This window comes from Phocoena sinus, chromosome 3 (assembly GCF_008692025.1).
Source record: "Phocoena sinus isolate mPhoSin1 chromosome 3, mPhoSin1.pri, whole genome shotgun sequence".
Lineage (NCBI taxonomy): Eukaryota > Metazoa > Chordata > Mammalia > Artiodactyla > Phocoenidae > Phocoena > Phocoena sinus.
In genome coordinates, this window is record NC_045765.1 from 130,501,503 (window position 1) to 130,528,450 (window position 26,948).

Consider the following 26,948-nt stretch of genomic DNA (forward strand, 5'->3'; position numbering starts at 1 on the left):
ATCCTAGTAGATATAATCAGTGACTCAAAAAAAGATAAACCATTTCACAATTCTTGGTGTCACCACCAAGCAGCAAGATAGCACCCCACCCCTTGATTCCACCTTTTCTCCACCCTTCTTACCACTCCCAGGTGTACTGTTGCCAAGACTGTGACCAGGTAGACATGTAAACAGGTGAAGAAAGAATGAAATAAATGACCGACACATGAAAAGGTGCTCGACATCACTAATCATCAGGTAAACATAAATTAAAACCACAGTAAATGGTTAGAATTTTAAAAGCCAGCAATACCAAAAAATGGTGAGGATGTGAAGCAAATGGAACACTCTTACAATGCTGGTAGCTATAATAAATGATTCAACCATTTTGGAAAACTCTTTGTCTGTTTCTAATAAAGTTAAACACATACCTACCCCATGATCCAGCAATTCCACTCCTAGGTACATGCCTAAGAGAACTGAGGGCTGTGTTCACCAAAAGACTTGTAGTAGAATACTCATAGAAGCTTTATTTATAGTTTTTAAAAACTGGGAACAACTCAAATGCTCATCAACAAGAAATTGGAAAAACGATTTATAGTATATTCACATGACAGAACACCACACAATAAAAGAGACCTACTGATACACACAACATGGATGAATCTCACAAATACTATCCTAAACAAAACCAAACACAAAAGAGAGCGTACTATATGATCCCATTTATATAGAATTCAGGAACAAATATAATTTATGGTTATAAAAATCAGAATAGTGGTTACCTCTGGGCAAGGGAGTTGAGTGCAAAGGGACAAGAAGGTGATAGAAATGTTACCCATCTTGATTCACACAATGGTTTTAAGTATATGTAAGTAAAAATTTAAGCCATACACTAAATATCTGTGCATTTTATAATATGAAAATCTTATTTCAAATAAAAAGATTAAAAAGTTAACCTGTCCCAAAGCACACAAACAGTAAGATGTTGAGCTTGGGTTCAAACTTAGGTCAATCTGAGTCTTCTGACTTGAGTAGGGTTCACTTTCCTACCCAATTATATACAGAGAAAACTACAAGAAGACTGTTACTACTTATTTTAAATATGTGATTAGCATCATTCCCTCTACATATTTCATTCATAATATCCATATTATGATAAACTGTACTTATTTTGGCACCAAAACATTCTGTACTTCAAATGCTGGTTTTAACTTTGTTGCACTATAGCAGCAGTAATTCTGTCTACAGAATTGAAATAAATGACTGAATCCAAACTTTCCACCATCCCCCATGACTAGTAATATAGTAAGATAATTCAGCTGAAGAACAAACACGTTAAAATTGTCAGAACCTGCACTGCATTTAACTGGCACAAATGCATTAGTTGATTAGTATCTGTAGATGCTCTGGTGGTGGAGCATCCTATGACTGATGAAACAATCGATAGATGAGATATATAGTAAGATGCAGAAATAGTCAATTAACAAGTGTCACTCATGCCCCTGTGATATTTATAAGCAATTCAAGCACTATAGTTGCAAATGTGATCTCTGACGTATTTCTCGAGAATCAACTATTTATTGAACGTTGATATATCAGCTAGGGACTTCCCTGGTGGCACAGTGGTTAAGAATCTGCCTGCCAATGCAGGGGACATGGATTCGATCCCTGGTTTGGGAAGACCCCACATGTGGCAGAGCAAGTAAGCCCATGCGCCACAACTACTGACGTGAGCCACAACTACTGAGCCCGTGCGCCACAACTACTGAAGCCCATGCACCTAGAGCCCGTGCTCTGCAACGAGAAGCCACCGCAATAAGAAGCCCGCACACTGCAACAAACAGTAGCCCACATGCTGCAACGAAGACCCAACGCAGCCAAAAAATAAAATTTTTTAAAAAAATTTTTAAAAAGATGTATCAGCTAATTCAATATTAGAATATGAACATAAAAATACAAGTGCACCAGCATTTGGCTATGATACCCTGCATTCTTACACAAAGCTGCCTCTTTAAAAGTATTTTATTGTAACTGCATACACTGACTGTGTGCATCTTCATTGGGTGAACACCGAATGAAGAAAAATCCAGTTACTGTCTTTCTTTTATATAAAAGCAAACTGAGGCATAAAGCAGATCACTGATAGTGCTAGGCAACACCAAGTCAACATTAAAGCCAGTGTTAAGGTTACTCCAACTAGTTCTTTATAATGAAGCATCATACCTACCTTGTCACACAGGAGCTTCTCATCCTACACATACAAGTTTTTGAGTATTTTAAACTGCTCTTACCTCTGTTGAGAATTTACCCCCCACATGGTAACCCCCTCCCAAAACTAAGGAGAAAATCAGGTTAAATAGATATAGCCAAGACTTTGGGAGAATTAACAAGTTCATATACACAGAAGGGGAGAAAAAGTTGGGTTTTGTTCCTGAATGCTGAAAAAGAATTCTACAAACACATGAGACTCCAAATCCAGAAAATACTGACAGCAGAAAAAAATCTTTCAAGGAATTCTCACATGCAAAATCCCCCAGAGAAAAGATTTCAATGTCCTACGCTGATAATTTGGCAGTCTCCTAAATTACAGTAAAATAAGTAATGAGTCGCTTAAAGGATTAACCTGAATCGCCAGACCCCAAGCTCTAAGACAAATCATTTGCTCACCGCAATTTCCAGCCTCCGCAGTGTTTCAGCACGCTAACCCTGCTGTTTCCCCCACTCCAACCCACACCCACCCACCCCCATTCTCTCTTCACGAGGAATTCCCCGGGGCACCACCAACTGTCTCTAAAGCAGGAGTCATTCAATCTTCGGTTCTGGGGCCTTTCACTGGGTCTACGAATGGGTTTTACATAGGTTGATAAATCCCCCGGGATTTGAAGTAAAACTTGGGTCGATAACCTACGCGGTCCAAAGTGATTAGGAGCTGCGATTCTAAAGGGAAGGCCAGAGGAAAGCCCCGCGGTGCCAGCCCACCACGCACGAACGCCCCACACTCACCTGGACTTGGTCAGCCGGAGCTCTCGGCGGCAGGGACGCCTTCGTAACAGCTGCTCATCGCCGCAGTCCCTCAGATCCCTTGAGGCCAACCTCCGGCTCCGCCCCGGGGGGGAAGGCTCCTGCCGCCCCACGCCCCCAGTACTAGTTGGCATTCCCCAGCCGAGGCCGCGGAGAGAACGCTGCCAGGTCCGGGAGAGGAAGGACCACCAGGTCAGGGCCGCCCCCGGGGGCCGCCTCCACGAGCCGGAGGCGGGACGCAGACGAAGCTGCTTTCCAGCACTGGCTGCTTCGAGGTGGCCACGGCCGCACACAGCCATCTGGCCGCCAAGGCTTGGCTCTCTGCTGGCCGGATCGTAAAACGAGCGCCTTATCTCACCACCAGAACCGTGGGACATAATACGAGTCCATTCTGGACTTTTACAAAGGAGGTACTAGGTTTCCTGTTCTGCGTGGGGTACAGCGGGGAAATCTAAAGCCTACATTGAACACAGACAACCCCTGTCGACCACAGCATCATGCACGCTGTTGTGTGGCTGAAATTTCAATAGTGCCATTTTAAACATATTTAAAAATCTATAAAGAGCACACAAACCAAACAACATGAAGAGCTGTCTTCTCCCGAATTAGGGGACCAATAAAGAGATTATAAAAACAGCTCAAAGTGTAAAGCTAGGGGAAATGTGGAAGGGTAAACTTATGCTGCTGCCCTATGATGAAATGTTATCAATGCTGAAAAGTTAAATCAGAAAACGAGGACTATTCTACCCCAAGACCCTAACAGACAGATGCAGTAAGTCATGTACCCAGTACGAAATCAGGACCATTCTTCATCTTTATCCCTTCACTGGTACAGCTAATACTTGCTATTCCACATTTTGAGCTTCCCACTTTAGTTTGAGCTTCCCACTTTAGGCCAGAACCTTTGACTCCTTAAAATGCAAGGAATTCAATAGAAGAAAATCTAAGCTTTATTATTCACATCTCAACTTATCCCTTCTCTTGAGAGGAGGCCTTGATGAACAGAGTTAGAGAGAGAGGAGAGGGCACTAGACTCTAGGGGTTGGGGGGAAATGCACAAAAATGAACAGATTACTGAATTTGACTAAAGCCAGCATTCAATATACATACAACTTAGAAGCTGACAAAGGCTTAAGATTTCTGATGCCAAGCAGCAGGAAAACAAATGCTTAATGCAAAAAAAAAAGATTTCTCAGGTTAAATTACAAGGATTAAACAAGTATTAGTAAAGGAGAACATTCATTATTAAGCAACATTTAGAAAAACAAAATAAGATTGGAAATAAAATTGCTAAAAATGTTTTAAACGCGTTTAAAGATGGGAAGTATTCTACCACAACATAAGCAAAAAGATGAAAAAACATGAACGATAGGAGATTTAGAGATTAATTTTGCAGTTCTAGCAAAATTAATAGAAGTTCCATAAAGAAAGAACAGAGAAAGCTTAGGAAAAATTATCAAAGAAATACAACACACTCCCAGGGATCTGCAAAGCACACCAAGTACTCGCCAAAATTAAAATGTCCATTCATAAAAGTTAACACCACCAACATATTTGAGGATATAGCTTCCAGACAATACTAACTTTGAACCCAGAAAGGTAATAATATGATGAAAAGGGCATGTTTCTTCTCCCAACAAGAAAAAAGAAAGACAATCAAACTACAGGGTAAATAAATTGCTCTAAGAGTATGGCCCAAGGTTAAAGCAAACTGGTATGTGAAATGGTTTTGATAAATTTTCACTTGACCCTGGCATTTATAATAATTATAATAATTCTCCCTTGAAACACAGAGGTGACAAAATTGGAAAAATAGTAAAGATAATCAGACTATGTTAACTGGCCCATTCAGAGAACAATATTTGTATAATGTAAACCTTGTCTATTGATTTCCAATTTTAGAATCAACCTGTAGATATAACAAGGGAGACTTTTTGTTATAGAATAGAATGCAAATATTAACTTTGGAAATGTAAATGTATAGTTTACAGATGCTGTAATATAAAAACAGAAATAGAGGGAAGGAAAAGGGTGCCTTTATCAATCATCTCACAAAGTGTACTTCTAACTATATTAAAGTTACGATTTTTTTTCTTCTTTTGCTTTCTTATTTTATATACTATATAAGATGATGATTACCGCAGTAATCATTTCACAATACAGTGTAAGCCAAATCATTATGCTCATTATGCACCTTCAGCTTATATAGTGATGTATAACAATTATATCTCAATAAAACTTGAAAAACATAATAAAGTTACCAAGGAAGTAAGAGTGAGGTGAGTGATCTTTATCTATCACACACGAAGTCAATAGAAGTCTGAACTTGGTGAGACAAAAACAAAAGATATGATGGCAACCATTGTAAATGATTAAAGGTATTTGTGGGATGTGGAATAGCAATTTAGAAAGGCAGAGGCGGGCTTCCCTGGTGGCGCAGTGGTTCAAAGTCCGCCTGCCGATGCAGGGGACATGGGTTCATGCCCTGGTCCGGGAAGATCCCACATGCCGTGCAGCAGCTGGGCCCGTGAGCCATGGCCGCTGAGCCTGCACGTCCGGAGCCTGTGCTCTGCAACGGGAGAGGCCACAACAGTGAGAGGCCCGTGTACCGCAAAAAAAAAAAAAAGAAAGGGAGAGACAGCAGAATATTGCTTTCTATTATTAGTCTTTCTATAGAATTTTATTTTCTAGTCATATGTGTATCCATTACTCTGATATTTTTAAAAGAACTTATTCAAATCTATACCTAGAAATAAGGAAAGTAACTGAACACTGGAACATTTACAGTTGGTTTATAATGATGGTAGGATCATGTATGATTTTCTTTCTCTTTTTACATTTGTTTCAGTAATGCTATTATGGTAAATCTGACAAATCAAGCAAATTCAAAAAAGTTTTAAGGCAATCAGGCTATGACCAAGAAGCTCTTTGAGGAAATGAAAAAAAAAAAAAAAGAAATGACTTATAAATGCTCTTTGTAAACAAAACAAACTGGAAATTAGCCTTTCCCAGAAGTGAGATTAACAGTACAAGTTAAATATTTCCCCTTTTGTTTCTTTTTTCCAGCTTGTGGGATCTTAGTTCCCCTGACCAGGGATCAAACCCAGGCCCCTGGCAGTGAAAGCACAGAGTCCTAACCACTGGACCACAAGGGAATTCCTGGACCACAAGGGAATTCCTGTCCCATGTTTTTTAAAACTGAACCTCCCTTTTTGAGTTGCCTGTTCTTTGCGCATTGGACTAATAGAATTCCTAAATATCCACATATAAATAACTATACACTGATAATCCACTGTAGTCACAGTAATACTTTTCCTTGTCTACTGTTTAACCCTTTTACATAAGCAACTAATTCTTTTGTGATCAAATCTGTTTGTTGTTTCCATCATGATTTCTGTCCTTTGAGCTTAATGTCAACTCTCATTCCCAATTCAAAGGTTTAATATTTAACTGTATTTTTCTGTAGTTGTAATTTTTTATGTAATTCACATAGGGCTTATTTTTAATATGGCATGGGGTAGGCATCTAACTAGTTATCCCAACAGAATCTGTTGAATATTCCACTCCTCTTTTCATATGTGATGCTTCATTTATTAACCAAATTCCTATAACAAGACATATATGTTGGGGAAATGTTGCTCTGTATTTTAAGCAATAAAAACATACATTTGAAACTGGTTATTTTTGTCCCCCTAAATATTTACATCTCACTTGTTTTATGTCCTAATGTTTTGGCTCACTCATTTAATGATTTATTAAGAATTTCTTACATTCTAGACATAGTAAGTTTAAAATATATAATGGTAAATGAAAAAAACAGAGTACTTTCCCTCAATATTAAAATATCAAAAAATTATAACAGTGAACAGCAGTGTTTTTTATTGATATAGTTTGAGTTCAAAGAATGATATTCATTATTACATCTGTGTATTAATGTATATTATATTCAACTTATATGACTTTTTGTTCACTTCATTGGTTTCACAAGACTCAATAAAATTTCAAAAGACAGGAGTTGAGAACTATGACCTGTAACAAGAAAAATTAAAAGTGCTGTCGGAAAACTTAGGGGGAAAAGAGTTTCATCCTTTATTTTCAAGGAATGTCTATATAGTATAACTACAAACAGTTGTATCATTGAGTACAGAGCTCACATTGCAAACATTTAACTATGTTCATCACGTATCTGATGATATAAAATCAAAATTACTTTTAAAAGCTTGTCTATTTGTCATGAAAATCATGTCATTATATTTCAGTGACTCACTACTGTTTAAAGGCTCCTTTTAAGTAAAAATAGGACTCAATAATTTTTAACCAAAAGTGTATCGTTTGTCCTGTTTGTTATAGGATCAATAAACACTATACTAAGACATGGCATTTAGACATAAAATACGTCTAAAACTCCTGAAGAATACAATAAAAATAAGCAAGACATTTAGAATGCTTTAATCTTTCCAGTTAACACCATTTGTATCAGTAACTGCAACGTTGTAAGTTTTAGCATTTCACATAACTAGTCAGCAAGGATGTCTTTTTAAGGGTGGGAGTAAGAACAGAAGACAGGAGAAACAAGTGTCAGGTTTCATACTTCTATTAAAAAAATCAAAAATCAAAACTATTTTCTTCTCCGCATCAAAACTGTACCACAAACTTGAAGGTTGTTTTAGCTTTAATCCCATGACTCATCATCTACTGGATTAGGAGCTTGTGAAGAAGAAAACCGTGCTGTGTTCAAAGAGCTCTTGCCCTGGTAATTCTTTAAAAAAAAAAAAAAAAAGAAACAAACAAACATTTAATTTTATGTAGCTTTAAAGTTATACTGCCTAGACTGAGATTCAAGCTTTCTACCACGTCTTCCCCAAATATATAAAAAATTTCATTCCAACTGACTCCAATCCATTTGAAAAACGGTACGTATAAACCTGGAAAGTCTAAATGCACAGAGGATTTCAAGAAAACTTTAAGCCAATAGTTTTGGCAAGTGGAAAAACAAAGCTCTTCACTTCAATGAATAAGCATAAATATTTAATGATTAGTATGCTCACTGTTTCTGTATAAAAATGATGTTGCCTATAAACTGACAACAGAAAAGATATGCAACCACACCTCTATTATTTTCTTACTTAATAATGTGGTCAGAATTCAAAAAATAAAGAATTCCTACAAAAATCTCAGAAGATCCCAAATTAGAATTTAAAATGCCAGCAGAATTGGGAAAGGAAGGTGTCTGAGCATAAATCTCAAACTCACCTTAAAGACCAAAACTATATAATATGTATATAAAACTTTTAGAGAACTATTATTTATCCAGGGATGAAAATAATGGAATAGGTAAATTATTGAATGTTATAGTTACTTCACAATAGCACAACATTTACAAAGAATAACTAAAAGCCAAGTTCTAAATTTTTCCCTTCAACTTACCTTTCTAGTATCAATTGATACAAACATATTTCCTCTTGTACTACCACTGAAGCCAGTAACATATATACTAAAGGCCATTTCTTCCAACCATGCAGGAACATCCTGTTGAGCCTTTAAAAGAAAAAATTAACTTCATATACAACATGCATAAAGTCTCAAAGACTGGCACAGCTTACTTTTCCTTAAAATACATATATATAAAATGTCCGCTTTCAATGACAAGGTAAGAACACTATCTATTCAGTTTTTTTTTTTTTAAACATCTTTATTGGGATATAATTGCTTTACAATGGTGTGTTAGTTTCTGCTTTATAACAAAGTGAATCAGCTATACATATACATATGTTCCCATATGTCTTCCCTCTTGCATCTCCCTCCCTCCCACTCTCCCCATCCCACCCCTCCAGGCTGTCACAAAGCACCGAGCTAATATCTAATATCCCTGTGCCTTGCGGCTGCTTCCCCCTAGCTATCTACCTTACTACGTTTGTTAGTGTGTATATGTCCATGACTCTCTCTCACCCTGTCAAAACTCACCCATCCCCCTCCCCATATCCTCAAGTCCGTTCTCCAGTAGGTCTGCGTCTTTATTCCTGTCTTACCTCTAGGTTCTTCATGACATTTTTTTTCCTTAAATTCCATATATATGTGTTAGCATACGGTATTCGTCTTTTTCTTTCTGACTTACTTCACTCTGTATGACAGACTCTAGGTCTATCCATCTCATTACAAATAGCTCAATTTCATTTCTTTTTAAGGCTGAGTAATATTCCATTGTGTATATGTGCCACATCTCCTTTATCCATTCATCCGATGATGAGCGCTTAGGTTGTTTCCATCTCCGGGCTATTGTAAATAGGGCTGCAATGAACATTTTGGTACATGACTCTTTTTGAATTTTGGTTTTCTCAGGGTATATGCCCAGTAGTGGGATTGCTGGGTCATATGGTAATTCTATTTGTAGTTTTTTAAGGAACCTCCATACTGTTCTCCATAGTGGCTGAACCAATTCACATTCCCACCAGCAGTGCAAGAGTGTCCCCTTTTCTCCACACCCTCTCCAGCATTTATTGTTTCTAGATTTTTTGATGATGGCCATTCTGACTGGGGTGAGATGATATCTCATTGTAGTTTTGATTTGCATTTCTCTAATGATTAATGATGTTGAGCATTCTTTCATGTGTTTGTTGGCATTCTGTATATCTTCTTTGGAGAAATGTCTATTTAGGTCTTCTGCCCATTTTTGGATGGGGTTGTTTGTTTTTTTGTTATTGAGCTGCATGAGCTGCTTGTAAATTTTGGAGATTAATCCTTTGTCAGTTGTTTCATTTGCAAATGTTTTCTCCCATTCTGAGGGTTGTCTTTTGGTCTTGATTATGGTTTCCTTTGCTGTGCAAAAGCTTTGAAGTTTCATTAGGTCCCATTTGTTTATTTTTGTTTTTATTTCCATTACTCTAGGAGGTGGGTCAGAAAGGATCTTGCTGTGATTTATGTCATAGAGTGTTCTGCCTATGTTTTCCTCTAAGAGTTTGATAGTGTCTGACCTTACACTTAGGTCTTTAATCCATTTTGAGCTTATTTTTGTGTATGGTGTTAGGGAGTGATCTAAACTCATACTTTTACATGTACCTGTCCAGTTTTCCCAGCACCATTTATTGAAGAGGCTGTCCTTTCTCCACTGTACATTCCTGCCTCCTTTATCAAAGATAAGGTGTCCATATGTGCGTGGGTTTATCTCTGGGCTTTCTATCCTGTTCCACTGATCTATCTTTCTGGTTTTGTGCCAGTACCATACTGTCTTGATTACTGTTGCTTTGTAGTATAATCTGAAGTCAGGGAACCTGATTCCTCCAGCTCCTTTTTTCGTTCTCAAGATTGCTTTGGCTATTCGGAGTCTTTTGTGTTTCCATACAAATTGCGAAATTTTTTGCTCTAGTTCTGTGAAAAATGCCAGTGGTAGTTGGATAGGGATTGCATTGAATCTGTAGATTGCTTTGGGTAGTAGAGTCATTTTCACAATGTTGATTCTTCCCATCCAAGAACATGGTATATCTCTCCATCTATTTGTATCATCTTTAATTTCTTTCATCAGTGTCTTATAAGTTTCTGCATACAGGTCTTTCGTCTCCTTAGGTAGGTTTATTCCTAGATATTTTATTCTTTTTGTTGCAATGGTAAATGGGAGTGTTTTCTTGATTTCACTTTCAGATTTTTCATCATTAGTATATAGGAATGCCAGAGATTTCTGAGCATTAATTTTGTATCCTGCTACTTTACCAAATTCATTGATTAGCTCTAGTAGTTTTCTGGTAGCATCTTTAGGATTCTCTATGTATAGTATCATGTCATCTGCAAACAGTGACAGCTTTACTTCTTCTTTTCCCATTTGGATTCCTTTTATTTCCTTTTCTTCTCTGATTGCTGTGGCTAAAACTTCCAAAACTATGTTGAATAAGAGTGGTGAGAGTGGGCAATCTTGTCTTGTTCCTGATCTTAGTGGAAATGCTTTCAGTTTTTCACCATTGAGGATGATGTTTGCTGTGGGCTTGTCATATATGGCCTTTATTATGTTGAGGAAAGTTCCCTCTATGCCTACTTCTGGAGGGTTTTTATCATAAATGGGTGTTGAATTTTGTCAAAAGCTTTCTCTGCATCTGTTGAGATGATCATATGGTTTTTCTCCTTCAATTTGTTAATATGGTTTATCACATTGATAGATTTGCATATATTGAAGAATCCTTGCATTCCTGGAATAAACCCCACTTGATCATGATGTATGATCCTTTTAATGTGCTGTTGGATTCTGTTTGCTAGTATTTTGTTGAGGATTTTTGCATCTATGTTCATCAGTGATATTGGCCTGTAGTTTTCTTTCTTTGTGACATCCTTGTCTGGTTTTGGTATCAACGTGATGGTGGCCTCGTAGAAGGATTTTGGGAGTGTTCCTCCCTCTGCTATATTTTGGAAGAGTTCGAGAAGGATAGGTGTTAGCTCTTCTCTGAACGTTTGATAGAATTCACCTGTGAAGCCATCTGGTCCTGGGCTTTTGTTTGTTGGAAGATTTTTAATCACAGTTTCAATTTCAGTGCTTGTGATTGGTCTGTTCATATTTTCTATTTCTTCCTGATTCAGTCTTGGCAGGTTGTGCATTTCTAAGAATTTGTCCATTTCTTCCAGATTGTCATTCAGTTTCAAAAATTAAAAACTGGGGCTTCCCTTGTGGCGCAGTGGTTGAGAATCTGCCTGCCAATGCAGGGGACAAGGTTTTGAGCCCTGGTCTGGGAAGATCCCGCATGCCGCGGAGCAACTAGGTCCGTGAGCCACAAGTACTGAGCCTGCACGTCTGGAGCCTGTGCTCCGCAACAAGAGAGGCCATGATAGTGAGAGGCCCGTGCACCGCGATGAAGAATGCCCCCCACTTGCCGCAACTAGAGAAAGCCCTCGCACAGAAACACAGACCCAACACAGCCATAAATAAATAACATTTTTTAAAAAAATTAAAAACTTACATCTGACAGTACTTTCACTAGAGGCTGTGCTAAATGGCCATCTGATTCAGGATCAAAAAAGGAAATAGCTCTGCCAGTATTTCCACAACGACCAGTACGCCCAATTCGATGAACGTATTCATCAATGGTAGAAGGGAGATCAAAATTGATAACATGCTGAACATTTTCAATATCCAGCCCTCGGGCAGCTACTGAAGTAGCAACAAGAGCTAGGCACTTTCCACAGCGGAAATCTCCAAGGGCTTGTTCTCTCTCTCTCTGTTCTCGATCACTTGAAAGAAGATAAAAGTATGTATTAGGACAGCACTTAAGAAAATTATTTAAAAGAAACATTGAAGTTCGACACATAAATTTCTTTTTAATAACAGTAAAAAATAGCAACATTTAACATTAATGTCTACTTCTTACATACCAAGTATTATACTAATTCCTTTCAAGTCATAATTTAATTTGATTCTCATAATAATACTTTGAGGTTAGGACAATTAACCCCATTTGCAGATGAGGTAAGGTGACAGCTAATACACAGAGCCAAGATACAAACTCAAATATGACAAACATCAAACCTTACCTATTAATAATCTCTTTCTAGTCCTGACAAAAAATATACTACTTGATCAGAATGCCACCTCAAAAATTGCTGCTTTTTGAGTGTGGGTGGGGGCCGGGGGCCCGAGAGGTTCCACCACCACAGCGCTGGGAGCCGTAGTGGTTCCAAGCGGGGCTCAACATGGCAGAGAGAGAGGTGGAGTCCAGCCCCCGAAAGAGGACCAAGATGGAGGTGGTGCTCTTACCTGAGAAGAAGTGGGGTCGTTGGCATGCCCTGATGTATGAGAAAGATTTTGGCAACTATGAATGTCATTTTCTAGTCTAGCCCCTTTACCAACATTTAAGAACGTGGAAGAGTGTGACAAGTTTTGTCATATTAAGGATGTACCCAAACAACCTGCAGAGGCAAAGCCAATTCCACATAGTTGTTGAGTGCCTTTTAAAGTTTGTCTTGAAACTTTTCTTATTTAATTCTGAGTGATTTTTTTTTCAGATGGAGAATAATACAGTACTGTCGATTGAGCAGTAAAAAAAGAAAAAAAAATTGCTGCTTTTTAAAGAGCATAATCTCCGAATTCTATATATTCACTGATTAATCAGAAAGATTAGATTCAGCTGAAGAAACACCTAGCTCTAACTATCAAAGAGCCTTTTAAATAGATGTCTTGAGAAGTTACCAATCCTCATAATAAGAAGTCTAAGACACACCTTTAACTCGCCCATCCCCGCCACTTGGTTCTTATAAAAACTTAAAATGAAGATGAAGAATAACAGTTTAGATCTTGAGATCTTAATTCTAGGATTTTATACTAAATATACTGACATTTCTTAACAAATGACAAACATAGTTACCTCCTTACTAGGAAATCATATCAATCTACTCACCCATGAATACTTGTTGTTGATATTTTTTCTTGACAAAGAAAAGTGGCAATAAAATCTGCTTTTTTCTTGGTTTCAACAAAGACCATAGTTCTTTCATCTCCTACAAGACAATGAAACAATGATTAACATTCAAACTACAAAATTAGGAAAAGAAAAGAAAAGGGTAGGGTGAGTAGGAAACTGTCTCATCCACCACTGTATTCCTAGCACCTAGACTGAGGCCTAATAGGTAATAGTAACTCAAATATTTCCTGAATGGATGAATGTCAAAGATAGAGAGACAAGGACTTTTTCCTACTTTAGGACTAAAAAAAAAAAATCAGCTTGCCTTTTGCCTTCCTAAGCCAACCAAGAAGTAGAGACTTAGGGAAAGATAAGTGATATCTACCTGTCAACTCTTAACAGTTCCACAAATTTGTCTCAGGCCCTTCATTTCCCTCTCTATAAATAAATGCCTTTGTTCTTTACTTCCCAAGATCATAGAAGCTTTTATTCTACCTTGACTACCAGAGGTATTCATAATAATGGCATCCAACCCAGGGCTGACAAACTCTACAATATTCCATGTTCCAACATTATCTCTTAATTCAAACTCCTTAATCCCCAAAGTATCTTATATATACAGAAAATTATCCCAGGGCCTTAACGCATTAAAGAATATTTACTTGTTATTTTATAAGTACTTAATTGGCTGAAATTCAAGCATGAGCCAGAGACATTTCCACACAAGGAACTTTTCTATAAAATGTTAGACAGGAAAGATATTTATAGCCTTAAAGTAAGAAGGTATTACATTTCATAATCCCACTCCCCCATCTTCCTATGAGCTGGCTTCATTTATTCAACAAATATTTAGTGCCTAGTAGATGCCAGTAACTATTCTAGGTGTTGAAAACACAGCAATAAAACAAAGCCCCTGCACTCACTGTGGGGAGGCAAATAACAAATATTATGCATTAAGTCTAAAAAAGAAAAAAAATCAGAATAAAGGGCCCAAGTGGACTGATGTACCCTCTCTAATTAGATGACATCTGAGTAGAGATATTACTAAAATAAGTGAACTATTCAGATACCCAAGGAAACAGTATTACAAGCCAGAGGGTAAGAACAAATATAAAGGATCGGATCTAAGGTATGGGTGTTCTTGGTGTGCTCAAAGAAAAAAAAAACAAAACAAAACAGAAAAGAGGTCCCCATGCGGTTTTTATGTTCTAGGCAGAGGGAACATCAAGAACAAAGGCAATGAGGCAGAACCATGTCTGCTATGTGTGGGGAATAGTAACAAGCAAAGTGTGCCTGGAATAGGTGAGCAAGGGAGAGCAGTAGGATTTGAAGACAGAGGGGTAATGGAGGCCATATCATGAATGAAGGGCCTTGAAAACCATTGAAAGATCTTTACTTTGAGAAGGGAAGCCACTGGGTTTGGAGAAGAGAAGTGGAAAGATCTGATCTTTGTTTTAACTGAGCAGCTGATGGGTTCTGATATACTTTTTATTTTATTTTATTTTATTTTTGCGGTACGCGGGCCTCTCACTGTTGTGGCCTCTCCCGTTGCGGAGCACAGGCTCCGGACGCGCAGGCTCAGCGGTCATGACTCACAGGCCCAGCCGCTCTGCGGCATGTGGGATCTTCCCGGACCGGGGCATGAACCCGCGTCCCCTGCATCGGCAGGCAGACTCTCAACCACTGCGCCACCAGGGAAGCCCGGTTCTGATATACTTTGATGCTAGATAGAAACAAGAGGATTTTGCTAACAGATCAGATGTGCACACTGGAGAAAGAATTCAAGGATTCCTCAGATTTTCTGTCTGAGCAACTGGAAGAATGGAACAAACACTAAGTGAGATAGGAGGACTGTAAGAAAGGAAGGTTTAGAGGTGATATTTAATTATCAGTAAATCACAGATATCTATTAGACAACCAGGTAGGAAATCAATAGAGCAACTGATTCTTACAGTAATAAATGAGTTATATCCTTGAGACATAGTCATTTTATTTATCAGAGAGTAATGATTTTATGTTTTATCAAAAATTACCTTTCAATCCAACAAGATGCCCAATGCCAAAACTGATAAATTTGATAGTCAGTTACCTAATACTACTGTGCAGCTTAAAGCCTCGATTTCACCTTTTCTTGGTTCCCACTGTGAATCCCAAATGGTAATAAAAAATTTAACTCCCCTGACACTTCTCTAGTTTTTTTCCTCTACTGATTTGGTATTTTTTCTCCTTCAGACAATAAGCTATACCCCTTTGGTGGCAGCAATAATGCAAATTTAGTTTTATAAGCAGACTATCTGGTGATCTTTGTAAATGGATTAATGAATTATAGTTACATATTTTGTTGCGTGAAAAATAATAGACAATTCATCTTGTTAGCCTTTTTTGACTATTAGTCCATTGTGAACTAAAATCAATTAAGAATCTAAAAAGAATTCTAGCTTTGGTAGTTAGATTGCAATTTTTTTGTATTTCTGTGTTTACTCTTTACCTGTGGCTGAAGTGGTAGAAATGAAGCTATAAGCTCTTCATGTACTTATAACTCAGAAAGGGCTTTACCCACCACTATGTATAAGCATTATGTTAATACTCTATGGAGAGTATTAACAAATTATAAAGTCTCTTAAAGGAGCTCAATTCTGATTGGTTTACAGAGATAAATTAGAGAATTTATAGAGATAAATACTCCTAAAATTCCTGGAAAATAAAGAAATTGACTCATAATATTTAACTATATTAAACTTAAAAAAATTCTTCCTATAGGAGCTAAAGCAGAAATATTTTAAGATTCCAAGTTCCCATAATTAAGTGAAATCTTTGGTAAACAAGACTAACTTACTTGGTTTTAAAAATACAAATGTATTTTCTCGAATTTATCAGTGTTAAGTAGAAAACAAACATGTATCTTATTTTACTTGGGTTTTTCTTAATGTATAGAGATTTGCCAGTCAAAATAACTAACATTCTCCATAATGTTTTAAGTGTATGAAAATGTAAATCTGTGTTCAACTAAACTGACTATTCAACACTATCTACCGTTTTGTATACTGTCATCTGAAAGATAATTTCCAAGATCTTTGGCTTTAGATAACTTAAAATAGTAGACTATATTGAGTTAATTAACTCAATAATCACTGAATATAGGATTGAATTCTCAAACATTAATTACTAAACATAAGTTTATATCCTTTTGCTTGTTATTTTTCATATACTATAGAGAGGCAATATCTTTGAGTCATATTAATGAACCTACTCGGGCTTCCCTGGTGGCACAGTGGTTGAGAGTCCGCCTGCTGATGCAGGGGACGCAGGTTCATGCCCCGGTCCAGGAAGATCCCACATGCCGCGGAGCGGCTAGGCCCGTGAGCCGTGGCCGCTGAGCCTGCGCGTCCGGAGCCTGTGCTCCGCAACAGGAGAGGCCGCAACAGTGAGAGGCCCGCATACCGCAAAAAAAAAAAAAAAAAAAAAAATGAACCTACTCAATTTTGCTACTTTAAGTGTAAAAGAATATGTGTGGTGTAGAAAGATATATGTGTGGTATAGAAAGTTCATGAGCTCTGGTAGTCAGCTACAATGTTTGTGTATGACATCTCTCAACTGTCCATCCCTGCCTCTAGTTTACTCTCTGAAATAGAAGTTACTACAGTTAAAGTAATTAACATAAGTGGTTGAGACTACACTTGGAGTAACAGTGACCAAGAAATATAAACCATATGTGTGTTTGTTTTTCAAGAAAAGAGCAAAGATGATCACTGATGAGCAAACCCTTAAGGGTTGTCTGTGTCTTTTACTGTCTTTATTTTTTTATACCTCTATTGCAACTGAGAGCAATGCAAATGATTCTTATCAATAAAAATACAAATGAAAATTTTCCCTCAAATGTAATTGATTATTGCTTTGTGGATAATGACCACTTTTGCATCTATTTGTAAATCCATCTTAGCTTTCCTGATATCCTACACATAAATGTGTTCTTTGGGGACTTCCCTGGTGGTCCAGTGGTAAAGAATCCGCCTTCCAATGCAGGGGACACAGGTTCGATCCCTGGTCGGGGAACTAAGAGCCCATATGCCGTGGGGCAACTAAGCCTGCGCACCACAACTACCGAGCCCATGTGCCTCAACGAGAGAGCCCACATGCCGCAAACTACAGAGCCCATGTGCTCTGGAGCTCGCACGCCACAACTAGAGAAGAAAAGACCCGCACGCTAAAGAGAAGCTCACGTGCCACGATGAAAGATCCTGCATGCCTCAACTAAGACCCAACACAGCCAAAAAAATATAAATAAATAAACATAAATGTGTTCTTTGAATTCTCCTTAGAATTGGCTGTAACATCTTACTAGCTCCCTTTGTAATTAATGAGCTCAACAAAATCTTTGACACCTGTTCATTTAAAATTATGAAAAAGACAGATGGTATATACTACTAGGAAATAATGAAACCTACACACTTTAAAGGCAGAAGAGGAAAGCTAGCAGATTTAAGTTAACAATTAGAAAAAGAGGTAATTATATGAACAAAAATATGTAAAATACTAGGATATATGGCATGACATTTCCATGCAAAGTAAAAAAAAAAAAAAAAAAAGGCCATATTAGAAAATTTTATTTCAAGGCACAAACTAAAGCTATCTCAATCAAAGAAATACAACTATCTATTGAAAAAAAAATTTTTTGAGGGGAAAGAGATAGATTTCTCAGCAACATTGTGAAGGAACAGAACTAGATCTTTAAAGTCCCTTCTATCTCCAAAATTCTTTGAACTATGAATACAGGAAGCCTTAGAGAGCAGAAACTGGGAAGTAGAAATACAACAAAGATTTCACTTTTAGTGGAGTAAACAGAGCTTGATGTAGATATGTTACTCTTCCTTTCTATTTTCTAAAACAAGAAAATATGTATTTCTGCTGGAATAGTTTTTTGTCAAACACTGTTCAAACAAAGTCTCAAATTCTTCCTATTTTTAACATTTATGGAGAAGAAAGGATTATACTGCTACCTCACTTACCCAAAATATCGAATCATAAAAAAAAGAGCTTTAGAGAAAGAGGAAACAGTGAAAACTTATTTATTTAACTTATGCCAAATAATGTTTAAAGTCATTTCCAGAAGTCATTTTTGTAAAAATCAAAATCATAACGAAAGATAATTATATCAATGTAAGGTACCTATGTTTCGTAGAATTTCGACAAGTTTTTCTCTTTTTGAGTACTGGCCAACTTGGAGAATGGTCTGCTGAACATCTCTACATGCTCCACCCACTTGTCCAACAGCAACAAACAAATAATCCGACTTTAAAAACTCCCCAGCCAACCTTGAAAGACAAGAGAGTATTACTTAACTTATCCTCTTCCATTAATACTCATAATATTCACTGAATTCCTGCAAGTGTTACCTCAATATTAATAAGCCAGATTATAACAGCTATAATAAGAGAAGGTGGATACTTACATCATCCAAGTACTACTTTCAAATATCAGTATTAAATGTTAAGATTTTGCAAAATACTTAACAACTACTAGTGAAAAAGTCTGTGTCAAATTATGGATAAGTAATTTCAAGTGGATGTGCTCACCATACAAAACTATATAAAACGTGTATATAACAATAAAAAAAAGTATGCTAAGTATCAGACTACAAGCAGGAATTTTTTTATTAAAAATTAAAATGTAACCCTACAACAGAAATTCTGTTTTTCATTCATTGCTTTCATGTATGTTATTTCTAGAAGTTGTTTCCTGAAAATATTAGTTGTCAAATTAGTATAATTCAAATGAAGTATTAGAAGCAAACCAGATCTTAAGTCAGTGCTTTTTGTAACATGACAAACATAGAAAATGATAATATTTGTACAGCATAACTGGGCAAAAAAATGAGATGATGTGAAGAGACTAGGGGCCAGGGCCACACCAAGTTGTGGAGGCTCACCCCAAAGGTTGGGGGTATCAGCATCTTGACACACACACAACTCACTGACAGCATACAATTAAGAAGCCCTGCTCTAGATCACCCAGGAACATGGAGTAGGGAGAAGAGGAATTGCCAATTACAGAGCAAGTCTGGAAGGAAAAAAAGGGAAGGTCATGTAGCAGTCATGTATATACTCTCCTATGTAGCAGTCCCTTACTTTCTAGCCACCTCCTAGCATATCAAGAAAATAGTTCAAACTCAGTAAATCCATAATCTTAATAAATCACTGCTGCTTCTCTCTCTTCATCTGCTCTCTTACCATAAAAGAAAAACACTGTTGATATACTACCTCTAGAGACAAGAACCCTCTCAAACCTTGAGATCATCTGCAAGTCTTAATTGTCAATCATCCTTTACACTCATGAAAACATATTCTGAGTGCCTCGTGTCAGGCATACATGGTACAAGGCACTGCGTGTATAAAGATGAATGTGATGGTCTCTGCCTCTGAGGTGCTCATATCAGGTAGCATAAATATAATTGTATTAAAAATAATTACCATAATCTAAAATATTTATATAGGTTAATATTTACGTATTTTAATTATTTAATGATTTATTATAATAATCCAGTGTTACAATAGTTAATATCTATTGAACCTAACTACATTCCAAGAAACATGAAAAGTGTTTTAAATAGTTTCTTTCACAAGATACAGGATTCTTTCACAAGACTGGCAGGAAATGGATGAAATGATGTCTGTTAAAGAGTCTTCAAGTTTGAAGCTTGATCTAAGGAAGCAGCAAGCAAGAATGTGAAAAAATGATGACTAGGGAAAGGCACTCAATGCATAAGAAGACACAAGATAAATAATGAGGAGAAACAGAATTTGGCTTGTGTGGCTGATAGGAAATAGTCTAAATAAGCCAGAAATACATCGGTCCAGGTAAAAAAGTGGCAAATGAGGCAGAAGTTGTCTTGTGTAAAAGAATTTGAAAGTTGGTTAGTCTGTGGAGATGGAAAGACATGGGAGGGTTTATCTTAAATAAATGGCTATAAAGATCAGACTTTGTTTTGGAATTTTTACCAGCATAAAAATGAAACTACAGGCAGGGAGACAGGTTAGAAAGAAAGCTACTACCAATGAGCAGAGGGAAACTGAAAAGGACCTAAAATAAGGTGGGAAATAAAGAAACTAATGAATTTGTAATATTTTAGAGATAACTGCCAAGTTGAACACTTTTGAAGGGCAGAATTAAAGGACTATGAGGGAGGAATCAACATGATTCAAAGAACTCTGGCTGCCAAAGACCACAATGCCAATAAGGAAAACTGGAAAGGAAAGAGGGAGCTGAAGAATAGGTTCAATTTTGAACTTGATGAACATGAGTTACCGGTTAATTCATCTAAGAGGAAAAACAATCCTAAAGAGTTAAATCTAAAAGTCTGGAGCTGAGGAGAGAGATTAAGCATACAAGTAATAATTGGGTTGTTTGTTTTTGATATTAAGTTGTAGAAGATCTTTACATATTTTGGATATTAATCCCTTATGGAACATATCATCTGCAATTATCTTCTCCCAACCAGTACATTGTCTTTTTGTGTTTCTTCATGGTTTCCTTCACAGTACAAGACAAACAACCCAATTTTTAAAACTGGGCAGAGGACCTGAATAGACAGTTTTCCAAAGAAGACATACAGATGGCCACCTGGCACATGAAAAGATGCTCAATATCACTAATCATCAGGGAAATGCAAATCAAAACCACAATGAGATACCACCTCACACCTGTCAGAATGGCTATTATCAAAAAGACAAGAAATAACAAGGGTTGGCAAGATGTGGAGAAAAGGGAACCCTTGTGTACTGCTGGTGGGAATGTAAATTGGTACAGCCACTATAGAAAACAGTATGGAAGTTTTTCAAAAAATTAAAAATAGAACTATCGTATGGAGCAATTCCATTCCTGGGTATATATCCAAAGAAAATAAAAACACTAATTTGAAAAGATATGTGCACCCCAATGTTCACAGCAGCATCATTTACAATAGCCAAGACATGAAAACCTAGGTTTCCATCAACAGATGAATGGATAAAGAAGATGTGGGGTATACGTATATGCAATGGAATATTACTAAGCCATAAAAAAGAATGAAATTTTGCCATTTGCAACAACATGGATGGACCTGGAGATTATTATGCTTAGTGAAATAAGTCAGAGAATGACAAACACTGTATGTTTTCACTTATACGTGGAATCTAAAAATAAAAGAAAGGAACAAATATAACAAAACAGGAATAGACTCACAGATACTGAGAACAAACCAGTGGTCACCAGAAGGGAGGGGGCTGAGAGAGGAGTAAAGGAGGCGAAGAGGATTAAGAGTTACAAACTACTAGATATAAAATAAATAAGTTACAAAAATGTAATGTACAGTACAAGGAATATACTTCATATTTTCTAATAACTTTGTATGGAATATATTCTACAAAAATACTAAATTACTACACTGAGCACTTAAAACTAATATAATATTGTAAACCAACTATACTTCAATCAAAAAAGATACAGGTATTAAGTTTGGGAGAGTAAACAGGTACAAGCGCAAGCCAAGGAAATGGATGCTTCAATGGTTCAGTGAATATGTAGAATGAAAAAAGTGGACTTTAGACAGAATAATAGGCAACTTGTAACATTTAAATGCAGACAGTAAAGCAACTGAGAAGTCATCAAGAACTCAAGAATATAAACAACTCAAGGTCAGGAACTCTATCCTATTTATCATATAGCCCCAGGGCTTATAATCAAATATGGCTCATAAAAAGTCCTCAACAAATACTACTGACTGACGGTAGTATACATTAGTCATTTGGGCTGGCCAATATCTGGCCAAACACTTCCCTATTTCAGGGTAAATTAAAAAAATAGATGGGACTTCCCTGGTGGCGCAGTGGTTAAGAATCTGCCTGCCAATGCAGGGCATACAGGTTCAACCCCTGGTCCAGGAAGATCCCACATGCTGTGGAGCAACTAAGTCAGTGCACCACAACTACAGAGCCTGTGCTCTAGAGCCTGCATGCTTCAACTACTGAGCCCGCGCACCTAGAGCCCGTGCTCCACAACAAGAGAGGTCACCACAATGAGAAGCCCGCACACCACAACAAAGAGTAGCCCCACTCGCCACAACTAGAGAAAGCCCCACGTGCAGCAACGAAGACCCAACACAGCCAAAAAACAAAAATTAAAATTAAAAAAAAAAATAGAGTGGCTTTGTAGCAGCAGCAGCAGCGGCGGCTGGTCTCCAGCATCATGAGCGGCTTCAGCAGCAAGGATCACACCACACCCTTCACCCTCGAGTACTGAGTCTTCCTCAAAAATGAAAAAGGACAATATATATCTCCATTTCATGATATTCCAATTTATGCAGATAAGGATGTGTTCCACATGGTGGTCGAAGTACCACGCTGGTCGAATGCAAAAATGGAGATTGCTACAAAGGATCCTTTAAACCCAATTAAACAAGATGTGAAAAAAGGAAAACTCCGTTATGTTGCAAATTTGTTCCCTTATAAAGGATGTATCTGGAACTATGGTGCCATCCCTCAGACTTGGGAAGACCCAGGACACAATTGTGAACACACCGGCTGCTGTGGTGACAATGATCCAATTGATGTGTGTGAAACTGGAAGCAAGGTATGTGCAAGAGGGAAAATAATCAGGGTGAAAGTTCTGGGCATACTGGCTATGATCGATGAAGGGGAAACTGACTGGAAAGTCATTGCCATTAATGTGGATGATCCTGATGCAGCCAATTATAATGATATTAATGATGTCAAGCGGCTGAAACCTGGCTACCTGGAAGCTACTGAGGACTGGTTTAGAAGGCACAAGGTTCCTGATGGAAAACCTGAGAACCAGTTTGCTTTCAATGCAGAATTTAAAGATAAGGACTTTGCAATTGATATTATTAAAAGCACTCATGACTACTGGAGAGCATTAGTGACTTAGAAAACTGATGGAAAAGGAATCAGTTGCATGAATACCACAGTGTTTGAGAGCCCCTTCCAGTGTGATACTGATGCTGCCAAAGCCATTGTGGATGCTTTACCACCACCATGTGAATCTGCCTGCACAATACCAACAGACGGGGATAAGTGGTTCCATCACCAGAAAAATTAAGGAAATTTCTCTGGAATACAAGTTGATATTGCTGCATCCTATTCGTCTGAAAGCATTAGATGCAAAAGTAGTAACTTTTCCAAGCTTTAAATTTATAGAACTAATCAATCAAATGCTGCTGTGACCAATGCAATATATCCATACTGTTATCCATCTAAAAGCATCTTTCATATCAACTAAGATAACTTCCTGCTTAAATATCAAGACAGTTGTAGTTTGGAAGTCATCTGTCAATAAATGTCCAAGATAAGTACGTACTGGATGCATATGTTTGCCACGTGTTAGGAAATAAATAAAAATAAATTTTAAAAAATTTTATTTGTTTATTTATTGTTGGCTGTGTTGGGTCTTCATTGCTGCGTGCAGGCTTTCTCTAGTTGCGGCGAGCGGGGGCTACTCTTTGTTGCGGTGCACAGGCTTTTCATTGCAGCGGCTTCTCTTATTGCGGAGCACAGGCTCTAGGTGCTCGGGCTTCAGTAGTTGTGGCACGTGGGCTCAGTAGTCGTGGCTCACGGGCTCTAGAGCACAGGCTCAGTAGTTGTGACGCACGGGCTTAGCTGCCCCACGGCATGTGGGACCTTCTCGGACCAGGGCTCAAACTCGTGTCCCCTGCATTGGCAGGTGGATTCTTAACCACTGCGCCACCAGGGAAGTCCCGGAAATAAAATTATTTGGTTGGAAAAAAAAATAGGCAGCAGGAATATTACCTGCTAATTAGGTAGGTATTTACCCACCTAGTATTAATTACCTATGATGATGATGGGAATGTAGATACCCCATTTCAAATTTAAGACACCATTTAAAGAAACTATTCTTTTATGTACCACTAAGAAAGAAAAAAATCCTGGCAACTGGGCAAATGCTTTATTACGATTTAGACTTTTTCCTCAGTAAAGAGCTCTTTTTAACTTTATACAAAGACTTTTAAAATCATCTAATAAGTAATACAAATTGATAGTGTTTGACCCCACATAACATTCTATCAGACCAGGGGATCCACTTTCAGCAAAGGTGGTATTGCAGCAGGTGCACAACCATGGGGTTCATATCATACCACAACACCCAGAAGTTGCCAGCCTGACAAACTGGAACCGTCCACTGAAAGGACAGCTAAAGGGACAGCTTGGAAGTGATTCTTTATGAGGATGGAATATCATTCAGTAGGAATCAAAGATCTTCATGTGGTACATGGGTCTGTGAACCAAGGGATACAAGCAAGGGTGGTCCACATATCATCCATCACTTCCAGTGACCCACATGGGAAATCTGTGCTTCCTACCCCTACTACAAGTATAGGTTCTGCAGTTTTGGAGGTCTTGGTTCCCAAAGAGAGAATGGTTCCACCAGAGAAAACAGGAAGAGTCTTACTGAACTGTAAGCTAGAGCTGCTGCATGGGCATTTCAGGTTCCCTGTGGCCAAGGGATCAGCAGGCAGGAGGTAGAGTCACCACTCTAGCAGGAATGTGTCATCCTAATCTCAGAACTCACAGACCACACAGTACGTGGTATGATACTCAAATATCTGTGGAAATTGGTATATAAATTTTCCAACACAAGCACAATTCCCCCAAGCTCTATTATTTGGTTTGAGGAGAAGGCACAACAATAAAAATAATTTCATTTAGTAAGCACTTATTAAATCCTAGCTAGGTGTTGCACTCATGTGCTCGCTCTCTCTCTCCCTCTCTCTCCCTCTCCCTCCCTCTCTCTCCCTCTCCCTCCCTCCCTCCCTCCCCCTCTCACACACACACACACACACACACACACACACACACACACACACTTTAATAAAATGTGATGCTAATGTAAAGCCAGGAATTAAGGTAAGAAACAATGAAAAATAGGGTAAACTTCCTGGAAATACTTCTAAACTACCTATGTTACAATCTTAAATTTAGGATTAAATGAAGTAAATCTCTCAAAAATAAGATATTCACAGTATTTCTCCTGCTATAAAAGCATCAAGTACATAGCAACTACTTTTAAGAAGAAAAAATTTACCTTTGAATTTCTTCTGGAAAAGTTGCGCTAAACATAAGGGTCTGACGCTGTTCCTTTGATGGCATTCCTGGGCAGGAAATTAACTTCTTCATTTCTGGTCCAAAACCCATATCCAGCATGCGATCAGCTTCATCCAAAACTATATATTTGACTTGTCTGAGACCAATCTTTAAGGATATTTTCAAGGGTGAGGGCAGAGAATGCATACTAGTTAATGTACTAAACTAAAATATTCTCTACAACTCCAACTATTAATATATTCTTAAGGATGAAGATTAGAAATAAATGCATAAAATGAAGAGAACTGTTATGTTTAGGTACTACTATCAGTGTTCATTTCAGTTCTCAATTTTGCCTTATGTTATAAAACATTTTATAAGAAAGAAACCAAAACATCTAGATCAGTACTACACAATACACCTTTCTGTAATTACTTAAAAATTCTGTATCTTCACTGTTAGCCAGTAGCCACATGCAGCTAATAAGCACTTGAAATGTAGCTAGTGTGCCTGAAGAAATGAATTTTTAATTTTATATCACTTTGACATTTAAATAGCCACATGTAGCTAGTGACTACTGTATTGGACAGCACAGATCTAGACTATATTATCTGATAAAGTCAGACTCTTTAATGTAAGAAATAAAATTTCTTAACAGCATGACATATTCAAATGTCTTGTAACTGCTAAACTCATTTCTAACTCCTTTAAACCCTTAATAAATCCCCCATTCTCTAATCACTCAGGAACAACTGGGAAACTTTTCTAACCTATCATGGATACTTAGTGCTAAAAACAGACACACATTTGCAAAAAGAAAACAAGTTATTTTGGTACCCCAGGGAAGATGTTTAATCAAGGTGGATTTCTCTGGATACTCTTAATAAGTATCCTAAGAAAAGTCCCTTTATGCAGAAACAGCATGTTTTGAACAATCCCTTTAGAGAAGGGCCTTAAAAAAGCAGATCAGAGTCATGAAAGTGAACTCAAAATATTGATACAGAGATGTAATACTGTGGTATGTGAATACCAAAAAGAAATACATAGCCCTAAAATCTCTTTCTGAAGACAGAAAATTAATAGTCCTGGATAATATCACTCCCACACCTAAAACAGAAGACAAAATTACTGATGCCACAAAGGCTTTCTTTCAGGAAAAAAAATTTATTTCATCAAGACATATATGAAACTAGATAAAAGCACTTATTACATTTCTCTCCCAGTGTAGTGGGGTATAGGATACAGATTCTGGAATCAGATCCAGATTCTAACCCTAGCTCTATCACTTACTAGAGCTAACTGAGAGGTTTAAAATAAATTACATAATCTCACTAAGCTTGTTTTCCCAAGTATAAAATGGAAAATACTATTTACCTCCTATTTTCATTATTTTAAGATTTATATGAGAATGCATTCAAAGCATCTGATGGGGGCCTAATATATAAATGGTGCTGTAATAAATATATGTATCTTTATACCAATC

The 26,948-nt window shown here is 37.4% G+C and overlaps 2 protein-coding genes across 7 annotated transcripts in view; one reads left to right on the forward strand and one right to left on the reverse strand.

Annotated features, from left to right (window-relative positions):
• Positions 1–7,068: 7,068 nt before the first annotated feature.
• The window catches only part of DDX4 (DEAD-box helicase 4), a 70,372-nt gene continuing 50,492 nt past the window's right edge, over positions 7,069–26,948 (reverse strand). For all 6 annotated transcript variants that reach the window (XM_032626543.1, XM_032626542.1, XM_032626546.1 and 3 more), the window contains 6 exons: positions 25,467–25,633; positions 18,543–18,688; positions 13,374–13,473; positions 11,940–12,210; positions 8,431–8,541; positions 7,069–7,762 (listed from right to left, as the gene is read on the reverse strand). In XM_032626543.1, coding sequence (XP_032482434.1) covers positions 7,676–7,762; positions 8,431–8,541; positions 11,940–12,210; positions 13,374–13,473; positions 18,543–18,688; positions 25,467–25,633 — 882 coding nt within the window. In that variant the 3' untranslated portion in view covers positions 7,069–7,675. The remainder of the gene's footprint in view (positions 7,763–8,430; positions 8,542–11,939; positions 12,211–13,373; positions 13,474–18,542; positions 18,689–25,466; positions 25,634–26,948) is intronic.
• LOC116751084 (inorganic pyrophosphatase-like) lies at positions 22,596–23,469 on the forward strand. Its single transcript, XM_032626549.1, is given in 1 exon segment — positions 22,596–23,469. A coding segment is annotated over 1 exon segment (870 nt). The 3' UTR covers positions 23,466–23,469.